At 40.9% G+C, this 21,648-nt stretch overlaps 1 protein-coding gene across 1 annotated transcript in view; it reads right to left on the bottom strand.

Moving 5' to 3' along the window:
* GPC5 (glypican 5) overlaps positions 1–21,648 on the bottom strand; it is a 1,409,835-nt gene that overhangs the window by 1,114,752 nt on the left and 273,435 nt on the right. Inside the window, exon 3 of the mRNA XM_080661084.1 lies at positions 8,564–9,258. Within this exon, the coding sequence (XP_080517210.1) occupies positions 8,564–9,258 (695 nt within the window). The remainder of the gene's footprint in view (positions 1–8,563; positions 9,259–21,648) is intronic.

A 21,648-nucleotide genomic window follows, 5' to 3' on the forward strand; every position in this document is an offset into this window, starting at 1 on the left:
CTATCCCTAGATCAAAACCTAGAGGTCACCTTCACTTATTTCACTAAGCATAATATCCTCTAGGTCCATGCTGAGGGTTGTCAAGAGGATAAGGGATTAGACGGTTGGGTGAAAAAGGTAAAGGTTAAAAAGTACAAGTACAAATTGTTAGTTACAAAATAATTAGGGATATAAAGTACAGCATAGGGAAAATAGTCAATCTATATTATAAAAAGGTAATATGCAAATTAGGCCGGGACTCTGTAATGGGTCACGACCAGACAGGAGGGTTGTGTGCACAGGTGAGGCCCAGAGCAGAGATGAGACAGAAGCAGGGGGGCCTGCCTGAGCCAACATGACACAGGCAGGGGGACCGGGGGACACTGAGTCAGGCTTGGGTCCCAGCACCCCGTGGCACCGGTTTGGACTCCTGTGGCACCAATCCAGCCTGACTCCCATGGTGGCCGGCACTGTGCATATCAGGCATGGTCCTGGCCCCCCACAGGGTGCCTCCTCACACAGCAGGAGGCGGGGAACCTCCTCATGCAATTTCAATTGCACGCTGGGCCTCTAGTAATCTACACTAATAAAAGAGTGAGATGCAAATTGACCATACCTTTGGACGCCACCAGCCAATCAGGAGTGAATATGCAAATTGACCATACATTTGCAACGCCCACCAGCCAATCAGGAGTGAATATGCAAATTAACCAAATATGATGGGTTAATTTGCATACACAGGCACTGAGAGGCCAGGAACAGGGCGGGATGCAGGCATTCTGCACCGCCCCAGCTGCTCCAGGCCTCTAGGTAGCATGGGAAGGCAGAAAGGTGGCTCCAGCAGCCAGGGTAAGGAAGGCCCATTCGTGCACGAATCTTCATGCATCGGGCTTCTAGTATTATAATAACTATGTATATAGTGCCAGGTGGGTACTTGAAATATGAGGGGAATCACTTTGTAACATGTATAATTATCTAAACACTATGCTATACACTTGAAAGTACTAAAAATAATATTGAATGTAAACTGTAATTGAAACAAAATTCTGGAGGTCACCTTGAAATGCGCAGCTCCTTTCTAACTGTGATATCCAGCATCAAGCACCTATCGGTGGTTGATGGAATGAGGTGGTATCTTCTTCAAAACAGACTACCCATAGGGTATACAGAAAAAGAGCTCAAAGGTCACTGAAGAGTTTAGTTCATATATTAATACTGACCTTCCCCCATCCTTCCATGCACCCTTCCTGGGTTTCTATTTCTATCATGATTTACATTTCCCTTGGGTAATTTTGCAGCAATTGCAGCACCAATTGCAGCAATGTCTCATCTGCTTATTCTAGTCTCCAAATAAACACAGAGAGTAGCTGAAAACAGAATAAGAAATGAGCAAGCCTCCATTTTTAAAAGTTGCAGGTTCTGCAAAATAAGCCAGTCAGAGAAAGATAAATATCACATGATCTCACTCATTTGTGGAATATAATGAACAACATAGACTGATGAACAAAAACAGATCCAGAGACAGAGAAGCATCGATCAGACGATCAGAAGAAAGGCTGGGGAGGGTGGGGGTAAGGGGAGAGATCAACCAAAGGATTTGTATGCATGCATATAAGCCTAACCAATGGACACAGACACCACAGGGGGTGAGGGCATGAGTGAGGATAGTGGTGGGGCAATGGAGGGATAAGAACACATATGTAATACCTTAATCAATAAAGAAAAAAAAAGTTGGAGGTTCTACCTATTTCAGAGGGTAGCTGCTGAAGAGTTAATGTCAGCCCTTCTGGTCCATGCAGGCCTTATGAGCACAGGCAAAGGGGAAAAATGTGAATGGAGTGGAAGATCACATGGTTAGAATGAATATTCTTCAATTGTGAAGACTTTGAAAATTCTTCCTTAGTTGTCAAATGTGAAAACATAGAAGTGAGCAGAAACCCTACCCAAGGCTTATTACACTGCCTCTTACCCTTCCCACACACATTCAAGGTCAGCCACACACAAACCAAGGAGATACTAAGAGTCAGTCTACTCTGATCATTGTGGGTTGGATTAGGTCTCCAAGGCCACAAAATGAAAAGCTTATTGAAGAAAAAGAGGATCAACCCTGGCCAGCCCTGCTCAATGGTTAGAGTGTTGGCCCAAAGAAACTCTGGTTAGATTCCGGTCAAGGACAAATACCTGGGTTGCAGGTTCAATCCCTGGCCCAGTCAAGGCCCATGTGGGAGACAGGAGGCAAGGAGGCAAGCAATCAATATGCCTCTCTCAAATTGACCTCTCTCTATCTCTCTCTCTATTTCTCTCTCCATCCCCCTCCTTCTCTTCCACTCTCTCTAAAAATCAATAAGAAAAATATCATCAGGTGAGGATCAGTGGCCAGTGTTGGGGGCTTCCAAATGTCCATTAAGGAACTTCCCAAATAACAAAAATTAGATGTGGAAAGAATTTCCCTGCTTATTATTGGGGTAATCAGGAAAAGCCACTGGTGATGAGACATGAATTGATTTTGTGGAGCAAGATGTGGGGAAGGTTGAGAGGGTCTGTTTGTCTTGTCATTCCTATCACCTGCACTGAGGTGTGCTCTGCACTGGAGAGGTTCTGGGCAGAATTCTCTATGCAAAGCTACATGGCCTGTTATGGCCACAGAGTCATGGCAAACTGAGGTGAGCCATCCATGGAGCCATGATGTTCTGTGTAATGCTGATTCTGGTAGCTCCATGCCCATCACTGAGGGTTGTGCCAAGGGAGCTTAGCCCAGGCCCAGCTCCCAAAGGAATGCTGTGAGAGATGGTGGTTTTAATAATCAGAGTGAGAGGTTTTGTGTTTGTTCATAGCTCAACATTCAAACACTGAGCCATGCTGACCAGGCAACAATAGTCTTTTGATGAATGCTAATGGCTGAAAGTTTTAAGAGAATGGATTAAGTAATAAATGTAGACATTTTATATACTTAACATTGTGGCTAAAGAAGGCCAAAGAAGAGAAGATAAACTCTAAAATGGTATACCTGAGAACTTTTGAGAGTTTGTTGAAAGGCAGGACCAAGGTAAGGGCAAGCAAAACTTATTTTTATTTAAAAACAATTTTTCGTGTGAATAAAACTTCTTTTTTTGTTTTTGCTTGTTATATATATATTTATATACTAGTAACCCGGTGCATGAAATTCGTGCACATTAAAAGGGGATTAATTAGAGGAAATAATTTAATATTGCTATTTGCCCTTTCTCTATAATAGAAGTGTCAGAGATGAAAGAAAATTAGTAAAATGTATATGAAAAGCTTTCTCCTGTCAGAGTCTGGGGCATACCACGGGATGCAGAGTCAAGTCCCCGCCCACCTACATGCACCTCAAAATTGCGTGAGACCCAGACCTGGCCATCCCCCCCCATTGGGCTAGATACAGAGCGGGCCAGTCCCACCCTTGTCAAGCCCTGCAAGGCAGGGGGCATAGCCTCAGGTTCCCTGGCCTGGTGCCAGGACGGGGGCATTGCCTGAGGTCCCGCAGCCCAGACCGGGGTGGGGGCCATGCCTTGAGGTCCCCTGTCAAGCCCCTCCAGGTGGGAGGGCGCAGCCTCATGTCCCCTGGCCTAGCACCGGGAGGGGGCGCAGCCTCAGGTCCCCCGTCAAACCCCACTGGACGGGGGTGCGGCCGGAGTTCCCCCAACCCAGCACTGGGGGTGCACCTTGAGGTCCCCTGTCAAGCTCTGCTGGGTGAGGGGCATGGCCTGAGGTCCCCTGTCAAGCCCTGCCAGGCTGGGGGTGCGGTCTGAGGTCCCCTGGCCTAGTGCTGGGGTTGGGGGGGTATAGCCTGAAGTCTCCTGTTAAGCCCCACCTGGTGGGGGGCGCAGCCTGAGGTCCCTGGCCTGGCTCTGGGGCAGGGGGAGCAGCCTGAGGTCCCCTAGCCCAGCACCAGGATGGGAAGCGCAGCTTGAGGTCCCCTGTAAAGCCCAGCCAGGCGTGGGGGCGTGGCCTCAGGTCCCCTGGCCTGGCACTGGGGTGGGGGGTGCGGCCTGAGGTCCCCTGTCAAGCCCCATGGGGGATCGGGGGCGGGGTGTAGCCTCAGGTCCCTGCTGATTGCTTGTTAAGGCTCCTTAAGGGAACTTGGCCTCAGCTGTGGGTGCAGCCATCTTTGTGATAGAGTGATGGTCAATTAGCATATTCCCTCTTTATTAGATAGGATATGTGTGTGTGTGTGTATGTGTGTGTGTGTGTGTGTATATATATATATATATATATATATATATATATATATATGGTATATATTTTTTTCTTTATTGATCTCTCCACCTTATCCCCACCCTCCCCTACCTTCCCTCTGAAGTTTGACGGTCTGATCAGTGCTTCTCTGTCTCTGGATCTGTTTTTGTTCATCAGTTTATGTTGTTCATGAGAAGAGACAAAGAACTGGCCTCTGGAGTGTTTGTCCCTCTAGGTGAAAAGCATCAAATTGATGCCCTGCCAGTGTGGATCAGTGGTTGAGAATTGGCCCATGAACCAGGAGGTCATAGTTCAATTCCCAGGTAGGGCACATGCCTGCATGTGGGCTAGATCCCCAGTGGAGGGCATTCAGGAGGCAGCCAATCTATGTTTCTCTCTCATCATTTCACTCTCCCTTCTTCTCTATAAAAATTAATAAAAATATGTATTTTTAAAAAACATCAAATTGTTGAGAATTTTTGCCACTTTTTAAAGACAGTTTAGAGCAGGGGTGGGCAAACTTTTTGACTCGAGGGCCACAATGGGTTCTTAAACTGGACCGGAGGGCCGGAACAGAAGCATGGATGGAGTGTTTGTGTGAACTAATATAAATTCAAAGTAAAGGAGCGGAGGGGAGAGCAAGAGAACCCTCCGCTCTTTCGGCTCTGCGGGCCGGATAGAACAGCCGAACGGGCTGGATCCGGCCTGCAGGTCGTAGTTTGCCCACGGCTGGTTTAGAGACTTTAAATCAACTATACTGAAGCCAAACTTGAGAACTTACTATAAGTAAATGTGAAGACCGTGAATAAAGAACTGGAATGCTATAGTTTATTAATTGGACCTGTAGAAAGCTTGAAAAAGAAAAAAATCTAATTATATAAAAGTTTAGCTGATTGCTGACATTACAAGCAAGATTAACTCCTTAGGAGACTTATCCAACAAATTCAACATCAAGTAGCAACCAAAATGGCCTTCAAAAACCATCAGAAACATGGAGAACTGCTTCAGACAGCATTGGCAGGCTGTGGACGACAATTCCAGTCTTCAGAGAAGCTTAAATCTGCTTTCATATGAATCTTAAAAATGGAAGATAAGGGTGGGCAAAATTACTAAAGAGAGAAAAAATATCAGAATCCTGCCTGGAGAGTGAGTTCTTAACAGTAGTCAGATCAAACCTGTAGGTGAACACCTGCTATAAATGAGCCATTGGGCTGCTATTCCTGGGGAAACCAACATGGATTGTGGAAATATGGAACTGGAAAATTGAAGGTGTCAGAAATAGAGACCTCTTAATTGATTAATCTAAAAGATTTTTGATTTATGCAAGTAAATTAAATATCAATTTACAAACTCTTGAAGAAAAAAAGACAGCACATATACCAAACAAACTGCAGAAGTTAAAATTACCAGTGCACTTAAATATCATTTGAAAAATTTCCAACCAAGAAAGTTTTGTTGCATTCAGAACACACACAGGTAGAAAGGAAGAGGCAAAAACTCCAACAGAAATATCACTGAACTTCATCAAGAAAAAAAAAAATTATCCAATTTAGAGAAAATTTGCCCCATTTAAGGTGGAGGAGAATTATTCCAAACCATATCAGTAATGCATACAAACAGCTTCACATTTATAAAATTCAAGCAAAATTATTTCAGAAAAATTTAAAAGAATCACTAGGTATTATTAAATCTTTCTTAGACCCAGAACACAAAAGCTCATGTTATGGAGATAATAGATCTGTTAGCTCAGAGAAACCTCAATAAGTTAAAGCAAATGCATACATAACACAAAAATTGAGAAATAACAAAGTTTTTGAAAACTATCAAAAACTTTGTTATTTCTCATTCCTTATGTTAAAAAATAGTGCACTTGGCACAGACCTGAGGCCACAACCAGGTGTCCTCCAGACACCAGACTGAGAGTAGAAGAACATCTGGCTGCGATGGTGAGGGAATGAAAAGATCCAGGCCCAGTGTCCACTGTTTGTCAACCCCCATGATCCCTCCAATCTGGCTGATTCCATCCCGAATCATCGGGTCTTCCAGGAGAGCAAGATAGAGCTATGTGGTTCAATTAGTGATCTTACAAAGAAAGCATATATCAAAGAATTGAATAAAATAGGAGTAAACAGTCTAGATCAGGGGTGGGCAACCTTTTTGACTAGAGGGCCACAGTGGGTTCTTAAACTGGACCGGAGTTGCCGGAACAAAAGCATGGATGGAGTGTTTGTGTGAACTAATATAAATTCTAAGTAAACATCATTACATAAAAGGGTACGGTCTTTTTTTTTTATTATTTCAATAGTTTTATTCATTTGAAATTTCAAAAAATGGAGGACTCATAGCACAATAACATACCGTATATTGAAGATGGCAAAGGCAAAATAAAATTGCCTAACAAAGGAAAGGTACAAAAGCCTTTCAAGTTAAACTTAAATATAATAAAATAATTTAAAACTAAAACAAATAGAAAAGAACAAAATGTGTAAACAGTAAATTAAACATTTTCTTTAGTGCAACTTCCAAATTATGCCCAGGACGTAGATGTAGATGGCAATGTAGACTGGGTTGAAAGGTTTTTGGTCTTTAAAACATCAACTTCAGTGGGAACAGTGTTGTTGGTCTCCTTTTTAGCTAATGCTCTGATACTGTGCTCTCCAGGGGCGTGTCTCCCTACATCACCACGATAACGTGTCTACGCATTCCCAGGGTGATGTTGGGGGACACGTCCACGGGCATTACAAGGAGCCTCTGGAAGATTGAGAGGTTGTTCCTTCTACTGAATGGGCGGATATAAATCCGCCCACTCAGAAGAAGGAGCTGCGGCCGTGTTTCCCAACGTTGCCATGTTAACACTGCTGCTGGTGAAGGAGCGGAGGGGAGAGCAAGAGAACCCTCTGCTCTTTCGGCTCCACGGGCCGGATAGAACAGCCGAACGGGCCGGATCCGGCCCGCGGGCCGTAGTTTGCCCACGGCTGGTCTAGATAGAAGATATAGGGCCAAGAGGCAGAATAATTGTTTTCATGTATCTGAAGTCCAAGATGGCTAAGACTAATTCCCCATCTTCAAAGCATTACATTCTAGAGTACCACACATGGCAGGTTAGGGTGCAGATAGTCATTCACCATTAAGGTGAACCTCCAAATGAGAGTTGTCCACAAACCTGATGGGTCACTGTTCTGGGAGATCTTGGTCCAGATTCCCCTTTATAGGCCTTCAGACTTTCATAGATATTTAACAAATTCCCTCTCGTAGGAAATTAAGCAGAAAGAATTATGATTATCAGTAATTATTGTAAAGCAATTAATATTACAGTATTTCTCAGCAAGACAAAATCACAAATTACTCATGTAATATTTTCAAATTCTTACAAAATATTTATTCAAAAACAATGCAAGCTTGTTATTTAATGTGTCCCTCGTAAAAGTTAGACATATCTCATGAGGTTCATGGGTCTCGATTTGGCCCTGACCACTGCCAATCATTTCAGTCTCAGGAGAGGTTATCAAAGAGCCAAATAAAATTCCCTTCCCCTTCTCATGATCCACATTTGCAGGAGGCAAATTTCCAAAAAAGATGAAGGATTCAGATCTCATCAGGCATGTGTTTCTCTAATAGTTTAAACAGAAGATACTTTTGATTTTCTCAGGAAATTGAGAACATTTTTCTAGTTGAAATTTATCCGACAGAAATATATCAGGTACCTCTATGGATTTCTTAAAGTGGAAATATGTATTTACTGATATTAGACTTGGAAGTACTAGATCTCAAAGATCGCTTTGGGAATGTGAGAAAGTCATTATTTGCTGGCTTTCCAGTAATTTATTTTGAATTTGTTAAATTCATTGATGTGTGACTAGCTATCAAAGCTTGATAAATAGCTTATAAATCACTTTAGAGTTGGCAGAAATAAATATTAATGAGTCAATTTTCAAGGAATTTAAAGTCAGTTTCTCCTTCTTCTGTCACCATAAGTTAAAAAGTGAATCTCAGTTGTTTCATTTGGAAAAGAATCTACAACTGTTTTGGTAATAATTGATTTTTATCAGGATAGTCACAGGACTGTTTATGATATGAAATCAAACTATTAAAAGAAAAGAATGCTCTTTGTAAATCCAACATGGAGTTTCATATGACAAGAGTTTTGTTTAAAACTTATTTATAAAACACAAGCACAATGATGATAGTAATCATTTGAGAGACTAAAGTAACCTCCTTCACTGAGTTTTGCTCAGGGCTGGCCTCAGAAGAGGGAAAGAAAAACGTGAATCATGTGAAGCTGCCATGATTTTAAAGTACATAATCATGTGCTTAAAATCAACAAACTTTATGTATTTGGCTAATCTCTGAGTTCTAAAAAATCAGTTAATATGGAGTGGCTGCCTACCTGTTCTGATAATTTTTGTCTGTCCAGGTGGGCCTGCATCACAGCATCATTCACAAGCAAGTGGAAGTTCAGGAGCACGTGTTCAATGTCATATGTTCCATGCATGGCATTTGACAGCTCTTCCAAGGACCGGATGTACACATGCCAGTGTGGATTCAGCTCCACCATGTGTGCCAAGCAGCCTCTCACGACGTTGAGGCAGTACCCCATGCACGGTTTACTGAGCGTCAAGCCCTGGCAGTGAGGGCAATACTGCATCCTCAGGAGGGCTCGGCCACACTCCCTGGAGAAGAGCAGATGGTCTGTGGTGTTGATGACTTCAATGCCCAGATTCAGTGCCTGCAGAAACGTGCGGCTAGGCAGCAGCGACCTCCCCATCTGCCCCATTACTCTTTGGGGGATATTACCAAATGGACTAATGTCCCGGCGAGCCATCCGGATGCATTCCGAGTACTCCAGGGAACTGTCAGTCACAGCAGGGTTAATGAGATGATTGTAGACTAGAGGGAAAAGACTGTCAAAGAATCTGTTCACAAATTCTTCGGGATTAACATCCACACCAAATAAATAGAGCCCCACATCAGTGAAGAACTCCTGAACTGAAGCAGCAGCCTCTAAGGCCATGTTCCTGTAGGTGTTGCAGAAAAGTATGCTGGTGTAATTTTCTGCTTGTCTGATGAGTGTTTCAAGGGTTTCTGTAACAAAAGCAGAGGCAAAGGATGGAAAAGCTTAGTATTCATGTTATAACTCTTCGTCCATCTGCTCCAGACAGTAAATGAGCTTAATGCATTGAAACTAACCTAAAGATCTAAATGAGAATGCTCAGACTACAAACCCAATTTAGTTTCTGAAAGATGATGTCTGGTCAACAGTGAGCATTACACACAGCACACTTATTTTACAGAAATGTATATCCTAGAATCAAACACATTTAAAAAAGAATAGAAATAAAAAAAAAATTACATGTATGGTATTTTCTTATTTTATGCCTTAGTCATTCATAACCCAATAATGATAGGAAAACAATGTCACGGAGAAAATAATTTTTGATCATGAGTTCATTGTTTATCAAATACTAGAGGCCCAATGCATGAAATTCATGCACTGGGGGGGAAGTGTCCCTCAGCCCAACCTGCACCCTCTCCAATCTGGGACCCCTCAGGGCATATCTGACTGCCTGTTTAGGCCCAATCCCACAGGGCAGCTGGCTCACAATCCAGGACAGCTGGTTCCCAACTGCTCACCTGCCTGCCTGCCTGATTGCCCCTAACTGCTTCTGCCTGCCAGCCTGATCACCCCCTAACCACTCCCCTGCCAGCCTGATCATCCCCAACTGCCCTCCCCTGACAACCCGGTCACCCCTAAATGCCATCCCCTGCATATTCCCTCTTTATTAGATAGGGTTTTTTCTTTAACATATTGGACAGCCCTAACTGGTTTGGCTCAGTGGATGGAGCATCAGCCTTCAGACTCAAGGGTCCCAGGTTTGATTCTGGTCAAGGGCATGTACCTTGGTTGGGGGCACATACCCAGTGGGGAGTGTGCAGGAGGCAGCTTATCAATGTTTCTCTCTCATCGATGTTTCTAGCTCTCTATCCCTTTCCCTTCCTCTCTGTAAAAAATCAATAAAATATATATTTTAAAAAAAGAAACATTTAAGATTCCTCCATATCTGCCTGGCTGGTGTGACTCAGTGGTTGAGACCCCAGGCTGCCGCAGCTGGCAGGGGATCGTGCCGTGGGGGTGCGGCAAGACCCCAGCCCAGGCTGCCGCAGCTGGCAGGGGATCACACTGTGAGGAGTGAATATATATATATATATATATATTTATAAAGGGTCAAGAAGGCCTCTGGGCAGCATTTCGCAAGGCCGCTTACTCTGCAGGCTCTCAGCGGCAGCCCTCCCTGAGACTGGGAGACTCGGGCGGGGCTGAGAGGACTGGGCACTGCCATCTTGTGGCTATGGGCGCTGGCATTTTGTCATGGAGTGATGGTTAATTTGCATATTACTCTTTTATTAGATAGGATAGTGAAATTAAATACTTGATTTAACATATACTGTATTTTTATATTTTTTCTCAGAATGAAAACTAGTAGAGTGTGCACTAGTTACTCCAAAGTGAGGCTAAGTTCCCAAAGGAAAGCCTGACAATCCTTGGACCTCCTAGCATGTTCAAATTAAAAAGAAAATAAAAGACTTTATAATGAAACCCCTAAATTGTCAAACCTTATTTACACAGTGGGAAAGTCATGGGCAGTATTAGTTGGTGAAAATAAATAATTGCATGACCACCTTCTCCACTATCTTCTGTTGTTTTTAATCATCTTATCTTCAAGGACTTTACTGTGGGGCATTTTATTTTATTACTAAGTAAGCAATGCTTCCAAATAAATTTTGCTGCAGAAAGAACAGAGAATAATTCATCCACAAATTAAGGGAGGTTGTAGTAATCAGCAAATAGATGTTATGCTTCAAAATGATAGCTTTAAGTAGCAGTCCATCACCTTGGGTATACTGGTAATTACATTTTATAATTATCCTAAATGTGATACATATCAATATATAATTAATTTTAAAATACACCAATAAAATTATCTCCCATAACTCCAATCTCAGTTAATTTTTATTAGGTCATAAAAGACCACACAATAACACTGTAACCCAACCATTGAATCCTATATAATAAAGAGGCAATATGCAAATTAACCCTCACACCCTCACAAAATGGCTGCCTATGACCAGGTCGGCAGGGGGGTTATTGAGGGACAACCAAATGACTGAACAAGCAGGCTGCATGGGGTGACCAGGCCAGCAGGGGGGTTAGTGAGAGATGACCAAACAACTGAACAAACAGGCTGCATGGGGCAACCAGGCTGGCTGGGGGACCATGAGGGGTGACCAGGCTGGCATCAGGGGGCAGTTGGGGGTGACCAGGCCAGCAGGAGGGGCAATTAGGAGCAACCAGGCCAGCAGGGATGGCAGTTGGGGGCAACCAGGCCAGCAGGGGAGGGCAGTTAGGGGCAACCAGGACAGCAGGGAGGGCAGTTGGGGGCAACCAGGCCAGCAGGGGAGGGCAGTTAGGGGCGACCAGGCTGGCAAGGGATGGCAGTTAGGGGTGACCAGGCCAGCAGGGGAGGGCAGTTGGGGTGACCAGGCCTGCAGGGGAGGGCAGTTGGGGGTGACCAGGCCAGCACGAGAGGGAAGTTTGGGGTGACCAGGCCAGCAGGGGAGGGCAGTTAGGGGCAATTGGGTTGGCAGGGGAGTAGTTAGGCATTGATCAGGCTGGCAGGGGAGTGGTTAGGGGGTGATCAGGCTGGCAGGCAGAAGCAGTTAGGGGCAATAAGGCAGGCGGGCAGGCGAGTAGTTGGGAGCTAGCAGTCCTGGATTGTGAGAAAGATATCTGACTGCCTATTTAGGCCCAATCTCCTAAACAGGCAGTCGGACATCCCTTGAGGGGTCCCAGAGTGTAGAGGGTGCAGGCTGGCCTGAGGGACACACCCCCCCCATGCATGAATTTCATGCACTAGGCCTCTAGTATATTATAAAAAAGATGGAAAATGTAAAATAAAATTAAATAATAGAAAGCAGAGGTGCAGGAAGGCCTGGTGAAATGGAATTGTGTAATGAATTTGCCATAGTATCCTAAAAAAAAGCTACCCACTTTCATGAAAAGTACAGACAGATAAAATACAATATCATGTACCCTCATTCTGTTCTGAGACTCACTTAGGTTGGGTTCCAGGCTTCAGTGTGATATATCAAGGTGCATGCTATTATGTTCCCCTTAAAATACATATGTCAAAACCTAATCTCCAATGTGATAGTATTTGGAAGTGGGACCTTTGGTAGGTGATTAGGTGATGAGGGTGGAGCCCTCAGGAATGGGATTATTGCCCTTATAAGAGAGGTCTCAGACTATTCCCTTGCCCTTTCTGCCAGATGAGGACACAAAGAGAAAACAACTGTGTGTGAACCAGAAAGGGGACTCTCACCAGATAATGAATATATGAGCACCTTGATCTTGGACTTCCCACTCTCCAGAATTCTGAGGTATAAACTTGTCTTGTTTATAAAACCACTTGGTTTATGATATTCCATTGCAGCAGCTGGGACTAAGATAGAGATTTTACCTTGCAAACAAAGGCAACAGTTTTTAAAGGCTGTTGCAACTCTGTTAAAATTAAATAATAGAAATTAAATAAAATTAAATAATATTAAAACTCTAGATTGTTAACCAGGCAAGGCTCATACAATACCTGTTCATCTCCAGGGCCCACTATAGTATAAACTGATTCTCAATCTCAATTAAAATGTGAAAGGATGAAAATAGGATGGTAACTGAAGGCTTCAACTGAGATTAGCTCTTCTGCCAAGTGAGAGAGAATTAACACCAGGTTTTCCCAACTGGCCTGACCATCTGGGCTGCCTGGGGAAAATACCAATTGCCAGGTCTCTGCACTGTGGATTCTAACTCAGTAGGCCTGTCTTGGTCCAGGAATCTATATTTAACAAATGATCAAAAAAACAAAAGGGTGGAATTATTTTGACTTGGCCACAAATGGGATTGGATCAAAATAAAAGGCTTTGGCACAGCAAAAGAAACCATCAACAAAATAAAAAAGCATCCTACTGAATGGGTGTACATATTTGCCAATGATACATCTGATAAAAGGTTAATTTCCAAAATACATAAAGAACTCATACAACTCAACAAAATGAAGACAAACAATCCACTTAAAAAATGGGCCAAGGACCTGAACCGACACTTCTCTAAAGAGGACATACAGAAGGCCTAGAGACAAATGAAAGAAATACTCAAAGCCACTAATCATCAGAGAGATGCAAATTAAAATTACAATGAGGTATTACCTCATACTTGCCAGAATGGCTATTATCCATAAATCAACAAACAAAAAGTGCTGATGAAGATGTTAAGAAAAAGGAAACCTCATGCACTGCTGGTGGGAATGCAGACTGGTGCAGCCACTATGGAAAACAGTATGGGGTTTCCTCAAAAAATTAAAAATGGAACTGCTATTTGACCAAGTGATCCCACTTCTGGGAATATATCCTAAGAATCGCGAGTTGGCCAGTTTTTGAAACATTGCAATTGCATATATCTATAAAATGTTCTCTTTGCTTTTATAGAGTGGTTCAACAAGCATTCCACCATGATAGCCTGACCCCACAGTTGCAACCTCAGCTGCTACTAAAGTTTTCATGGAACCATGAGAATGAGTGTGAAAAGCAAATTAAACCTCTGTGGTTGGAACTAAAATAAAACTGTTAAATTTATTTATTATCAATAGCATAGGCTCATTTTTCTCATCTCTGTGAGACTATGAACTAGGAAGATAGGTTGCAAGTTTCCATTTGTAAGATAAAATAAGAATAGGTTAAAAAATACCCTTATATCACAAACATTCCTACATGCTTCCCACCAAGTTTGCTAAGGCGCATGCTATAGGTGTATGTGATTGATACCTGCCATGTTTCTCAGTGAAATAAAGGTTGCATGCTACCCCAAGCAATAAGACAAAGATTCCATCTGACTTCTGCCAACTCTAAATAATGCTGAAACACAATTTTTTAAAGTAAAAATTAAAATGTTTCTTTATAAATTCCACTCCCATTAATTTACAATTTATTCAGAAATATAGGGAATTTATCTTTTCCATTGCTATAACTAACATGTTTGCAAATTAATTTATTTTGTAAAAGCAATGTTGAAGAGAATATATTTAATATTTAGTCGTATCCATTAAAAAAAATGAGTATAGCCCTAACTGGTTTGGCTCAGTGGATAGAGCGTCGGCCTGTGGACTGAAAGGTCCCAGGTTCGATTCTGGTCAAGGGCATGTACGTTGGTTGCGGGCACATCCCCAGTAGGGGGTGTGCAGGAGGCAGCTGATCAATGTTTCTCTCTCATTGATGTTTCTAACTCTCTATCCTTCTCCCTTCCTCTCTGTAAAACATCAAATATATATATATATATATATATATATATATATATATATATATAATGAGTATAGTAATTCCAAAAATCATTAGTTCTTTTGAAGGCTGAAGGCTGCCCTGCACTAAAGGCAAAAATTGAAATTGATTATCTTTTAGTTCATAATTAAAAAATAAACTTCTGAAAAAATTCTACAATGCTGATTTTATTTCATTTCACACTAGTTTTTCTCTGGTTTATTGTTATTCTATTTTTAACAAAATAAAAAAAAAAAACAAGAAAAAATTTAGGAAACACATTACAGTAAAATTTTAAAAACATTTCCTAATATCATATGCATTAAAATTTTAGGTTTCATTATTATGTATTAATTGTATTACCCTTTGAATGAGACATTATATGTTCTCAAACATCAATATTCTGATTCTATCTTGAATAGCTAAACATACAGTGGGTTTTAAAAATGCACTATTCTGCAATTGGCTTTCACTATTCTATTAACTCATCACAATATGTTATTTTTCCTTTTAATTATTATTAAACCTGATATTGACACTTTTTAGTTATTGAATTACCTAAACATGTTAGGTATGTATTTTTTATTTATATGTATTTGTGATCATAAATGTTTCTTAAATCCAATCAATAAGAAAAACTATAAACATCTTTTCTATATACATTTCACTTTCTAATGTGTAGAAATAAACATTTGTGAAGTTTTGGTCCTTATAGGTTCATAAAATTTTAATATATAAAACTCTTATATCAGAAACTAAACAATCTAGAAGCCAATCTATTGAATTATCTTATTAATAATTTTTATAAATGCTGGTAAAATCAGAAGTTTAATTTACAAATATTGTTGTATCAACTCTGAATTTACAAAACTATCACAATGTTCTTCTACTATGTTTACCATAGAGTTGAGTGTTTCCATTTTATGAAATTAATGTTTTTATTTTAACAAGAATTTTAAGAATTGTCAAATGAACAAAATATTTTGCTGCAATGCAAAAGAATAATTCACATAATTGGAGTTTACAAATCCAAGGTAGGTTAGGTGCTGAATAATTCATCACATCTACTTAACTATTAAGGAGACACTAAATAGTTCCTTTCATTACAACGTTTTAATAAATAAAAAATGCAACTCACTCAAGCTACATAAGTAATAGTTTTCTATTCATATGCTAAATAGTGTAATTTACCTTGAAAATAAATAAACATTTGCTAAGCTTGCTTAAGGAATTTTAGCAATAGATTAGAAAAAAAAAATTATCTTTTTGTTGTTTTTCACTGAGAATTTCAATAGGTTCTTCTTTTCAGTATTATCAGATTAAGTTTATCAAGGCCAAAACCCCAACTTTCCTTTTAATTCCTGAGAGTGGTAGATTGAATAAAAACTGCAATCTAATTGCTGATTGAATAAAAACTTAATTTCTTCCAGCTTTATGAGAAAATCAAATTATGCCTTATCTCATAAAGTAAGAAGTAAAGTTGGAATGTATAAAGTTTATCTGCATCTACTTCGATTTCAACATTAACATTCTGAGAAATTTTAATAATAAGACACCTATAACAAGAAGTTTTATCTCAACCTTTTCCAGCTCACACTCCCTCCAGAGACATTTTATTATATATCAATGATTATTAAAACTTAAATCAAGGATTTAAGCTTAAATATAACTGGTGGAGATAAAATCAGATGATAGGAATTTAAAATTAAACTTGACAAATTGCTAAATCACTGAAGATTAATATACAAGTATCTTTTTGCAATGGGGAGAAATTTAATATTTATAGGGCTTTTATTGCTTTAAAGATAAAGTTGACTTCAAAATGTAATGATCATGAAATAACTATTGTAATAACCTAACCAGCCTTACAGGAACAGATATTTTATGAACCTTTTTACATTTTTATTATTTTTGATATATGAACATTTTAAGATACAAAATTTAAAGTGTGTTACAATTCAAGACCACAGGTATCATCAAATATAGCAATAAAATAGATAGAGAAAGATTAAATTATATCAACCATGGATAATCAGATGGTTTTACAATGTGTATCTGGGTTGGAAATGTTCAGAGTAAATTTACATTTTTGTGCATTACAATTCTCAAGTCACAGATTGTGTTACTACAACAGATACTTCATTACTAAACTGCTAATTTAGAGCTAGTGTGCGCCTGAGATTATACATCTTTCTGAATTGAATTACAGACAGATGACAAGATACGTAGGTAATTTTAAAAGTAATTTCTCAACCAGTTTTAATCACATATACATTACAAGAAGCTCTAATTCTTCTGCTTTGATTTAAATAAAAATACTTTCTAATCATTTTAATAGTCACATTTACTAATTCTTCTAATTATCAGAAGACCATTACAGCTACTCTGAAAATATGCATATTTAAATAAAAGCAGCAATTATCTATTTCTCCAGTCTGGGAGTGTTTATAGTGAATTCAACTCTACGATATTTGCATGTTTACTTAATTTTTTCATAAAGTAAAATGTGTAATAAATGTTTTCTGGAATATTAATTTAATGACATATTTTTAATGTTATGCAGTATGATTTATAATATCATTCTTCAGAAATTAGCCATCTATACAAAATATGGTGAGTGGAATATTAATCTACACCACCAAACATTAACATGCTGGTAATTACTCTGGTCTCCAGGGAAAGCACTGCATGGAAATATGCTTTCTCAACTTTTCTCCTCCCTCATTTCCCTCCTCATTATTTTGGTTATCATGTCACTTCACATTTATTTCTAATACTAGAGGCCTGGTGCACAAAATTCGTGCACGGGGGAGGAGCGTGTCTCTCAGCCCAGCCTGCACCCTCTCCAATCTGGGATCGGGCCTAAACGGGCAGTCGGACATCCCTCTCACAATCCAGGATGGCTGGCTCCCAACTGCTCACCTGCCTGCCTTCCTGATTGCCCCTAACCGCTTCTGCCTGCCAGCCTGATCACCCCCTAACCACTCCCCTGACAGCTTAATTGACGCCTAACTGCTCCCCTGCCAGACTGTTTTCCCCTAACTGCCCTCCCCTGCAGGCCTGGTCCCCCACAAATGCTCTTCCCTTGGGGCATGGGGCAGCCTGGGCGAGGGGCCTGTGGTGGTTTGCAGGCCGGCCATGCCCCCTGGCGACCCAAGCAGAGGCCCTGGTATCTGGGGTTTATTTATCTTCTACAATTGAAACTTTGTAGCCTGGAGTGGAGCCAAGCCTTCTGCTTGCTCCGTGGCAGCCATTTTTGGGGGGATTTATGTATCTTCTATAACTGAAACTTTGTAGCCTTAAGCAGAGGCCTGGGCCAGCCAGGGTGTGCGGAAAGCTTGGCTTCCTCCATCACCAGGGGCAACCCTAGCCTCCTGCTCTTTCCAGCTCCGTGGCTGCCGCCATTTCTGTTTGGGTTTATGTATCTTCTATCATTGAAACTTTGTAGCCTTGAGTGGAGGCCTAGGCCGGCAAGGGCAGGGGGAAAGCTTGGCTTCCTCCATTGCCGGGGAAACCCAAGCCTCCCTCCTGCTCTCTGTGGCCATAGCCATCTTAGTTGGGTTTATTTGCATATTTGCTCCTGATTGGCTTGTGGGCGTGGCTTGTGGGCGTGGCTTGTGGGTGTAGCGGAGTGATGATTAATTTGCATATTACTCTTTTATTAGATAGAATCATTTTATAACCATTTATGTTCTGAAAATCAGTTTATCATTTTAGCAAAAATTTGAACTTATTAAGTGTTTATGTAATACTAGAGGCCTGGTGCATGACATTCGTGCACTAGTGGGCGGGGTGCCTCTTGCAGTCTGAGACCCCTCGGGGGATTTCCACCTGCTGGCTTAGGCCCACTCCCCGCGCTAGCAGGTGGACATCCCCTGAGGGGTCCTCAGCACTGTCGCGGAGGCGGGAGAGGCTCCCACCACCACTGCTGCACTGGCCAGCCATGAGCCCGGCTTCTGGCTGAGTGATGTTCCCCCTGTGGGAGCGTGCTGACCACTAGGGGGCAGCTCCTGTATTGTCTGCCCCCTGGTGGTCAGTGTGCATAATAGCGACTATCGTTCCACCGTTTGGTCCATTTGCATATTAGCCTTTTATTATATAGGACTAGAGGCCCGGTGCATGAAATTCGTGCCGGCGGGGTGGTCTCAGGCCTGCCTGCACCCTCTCCAATCCAGGAGCTCTCTCCAATCTGGGACCCCTAAACTGGCAGTCAGACATCCCTCTTGCAATCTAGGACTGCTGGCTCCTAACTGCTCACCTGCCTAATCGCCCCTAACTACTCTGCCTGCCTGCCTGCCTGATTGCCCTAACTGCCTCTGCTTGCCAGCCTGATCACCCCCTAACTGGTCCCCTGCGGGCCTGGTTGCCCCCTAACTGGTCCACTGCCAGCCTGGTCACCCCCTAACTGCCCTCCTGTTGGCCTTGTTTCCCCCTAACTTCCCCCCTGCTGGCTGGTCTCCCCCTAACTATCCCCCTGCTAGCCTGGTAGCCCCCTATCTGCCCCCCTGCCAGCCTGGTCACCCCCTAACTGTCCGGAAGGAAGTCTGACGTCCAGAAGATGTCTGGTCAACCTGATCTAATTAGCATATTACCGTTTTATTAGTATAGATAATATCATTGCCAAAAAACTCACTGTAGATTGTTTCATGAATTATTATGGAGTGAAGATTTTAAATCAAATCTCCTAATAACCTTTAAAATACATCAATGGAACATAATAGAGAGCCCAGAAATAAACCCACACCTTTATGGTAAATCAATATTTGACAAAGGAGGCAAAAACGTACAATGGGATAAAGATAGTCTATTCAATAAATGGTGTTGAGAAAATTGGATAGATACGAGCAACAAAATGAAACCAGACCACCTTCTTACACCATACACAAGACTAAACTGAAAATGGATTAAAGACTTCAATGTTAGACTTGAAACCATAAAAATCCTACAAGAAAACATAGGCAGAAAAATCTGAGACATTTCTCATAGCAATATTTTTTCTGATAGATCTTCTCGGGCAAGGGAAACAAAAGAAAAACTAAACAAATGGGACAACATCAAACTAAAAGTTTTGCACAGCAAAGGAAACCATCAACAAAATGAAAAGACAAGATATTCACCAATGATGCATCTGATAAGGGTTAAATATCCAAAATTCATAAAGAAATTATAAAACTCAACATCAAAAAAAAAAAATCCAATTTGAAAATGGGGAAACGGCCTGAATAGACACTTCTCCAAAGAGGACATACAGATGGCCAATAGACATATGAAGAGATGCTCAATGTCACTAATTACCAGAGAAATGCAAATTAAAATCACAATAAGATATCACCTCACACATGTCAAAATGGCCATCATCAATAAATCAACAAACAAGTGTTGGCAAGGATGTGGAAAATAGAGAAACCTCCTGCACTGTTGGTGGGAATGCAGAGGTGCAGCCACTGTGGAAAGCAATATGGAGTTACCTCAAAAAATTAAAAATAGAACTGCCTTATGACTCAGCGATTCCACTTCTGGGAATTTATCTGAATAAACTCAGAACACTGATTTGAAAGAAATATATGCACTGCTATGTTCATTGCAACTCTATTTACAATAGCCAAGCTATGGAAGCAAACCAAGTGCCCACCAATAGATAAGTGGATAAAAAAGCTGTGGTATATTTACACAATTGAATACTGCTCGGTCATTAAAAAAAAAAAAAAAAAAAAAAAGGAAATCTTACCTTGTGCTACAGCATGGATAGATCTGGAGAGTATCATGGTAAGTGATATATCCAGTCAGAGAAAGACAAGTACTATATCATTTCACTTACATGTGGAATTAATGAACAAAGTAAACTAACAAACAAAATAGACTCAGAGATACAGAGAACAAACTGACAGCTGTCAGAGAAGAAAGGGTTAGGGGGCTGGGTGAAAAAAGTGAAGGGATTAAGCAAAAGCAGAACTCAGTACCTATCTAATCAGGTAGCTGTGAGAATTAAATGATCTTGTACATGCTCCATACCTGCATAATGTCTATAGGTGAAAAATGCTCAAAATACCTTAAAGAATCATCATCACAATTACCCTTCACTTCTGCTATGTATTTGCCATAAACTAGATGTCTCATTAAGTTTTTTTAGTAAATTAATTCCCTTGATTCTCCAACCCATTGTGTGGCTATTCTTACAATAATAATAATAGTTGTTGTTATTATTGTTATTATTATAAAGATGATCAAGTGAAACACTGAAAACATAAGTGATTTGCCCAAGGTTTACATAGAAAGTGGCATAGCCTGGATTTGAATCCAAGGCCTCTGGCTCTAGAATCTGGGTTCTTAACCATTAGCATATATTATCTCTTGTTATTTTTTATTTTTTAAAATATATTTTATTAATTTTTTACAGAGAGGAAGGGAGAGGGAGAGAGAGTTAGAAACATCAATGAGAGAGAAATATCAATCAGCTGCCTCCTGCACACCTCCTACTGGGGATGTGCCCACAACCAAGGTGCATGCCCTTGACGGGAATCGAACCTGGGACCTTTCAGTCCACAGGCCGAAGCTCTATCCACTGAGCCAAACCAGTTAGGGCTATTATCTCTTTTTAAATAGGCTGAAAGTCTATTTAAGTTAGTTGAAAATGGTCCATTTGGTATATACTTAAATCAAAAACAAAACAAAATGAAACAACTTTATTTATGTGCCTAAATAAAATAGAAAGATTTCACTGTTAATTTAGCACATTGAGCCATCATAATTTAGCTACTGTAATTACTTACTTTTTTTGAAATTAACCAATACTATTAATATAGCAAAAATAAAGGAAGAGACAGCCCTACATATGTTGTGTTGGAATCAAAACAGCTAAGGATTTTCTAATATTTGTAATTATTAACTGGAAAATTCATCCTAATCTCTAGAAAGATGGTCCAACCGCTTCCTAACCAGATGCATTGGCTTCTCGGGGTTCACACTCTCCTGGTTTCTCTAGGCCCTAAATCTGGTGCCATGGATTCTCTTACATCCATTATGGGTAATTTTTTTTTTTCTTTCTGTTCCTAAATCAGATTTTTCGAAGCCGCGATTCTTGCTCCGTACTGGTCTCAGCTTATCAATAACCAG

Source organism: Plecotus auritus (assembly GCF_963455305.1).
Source record: "Plecotus auritus genome assembly, chromosome: 3".
Taxonomy (NCBI): Eukaryota; Metazoa; Chordata; class Mammalia; order Chiroptera; family Vespertilionidae; genus Plecotus; species Plecotus auritus.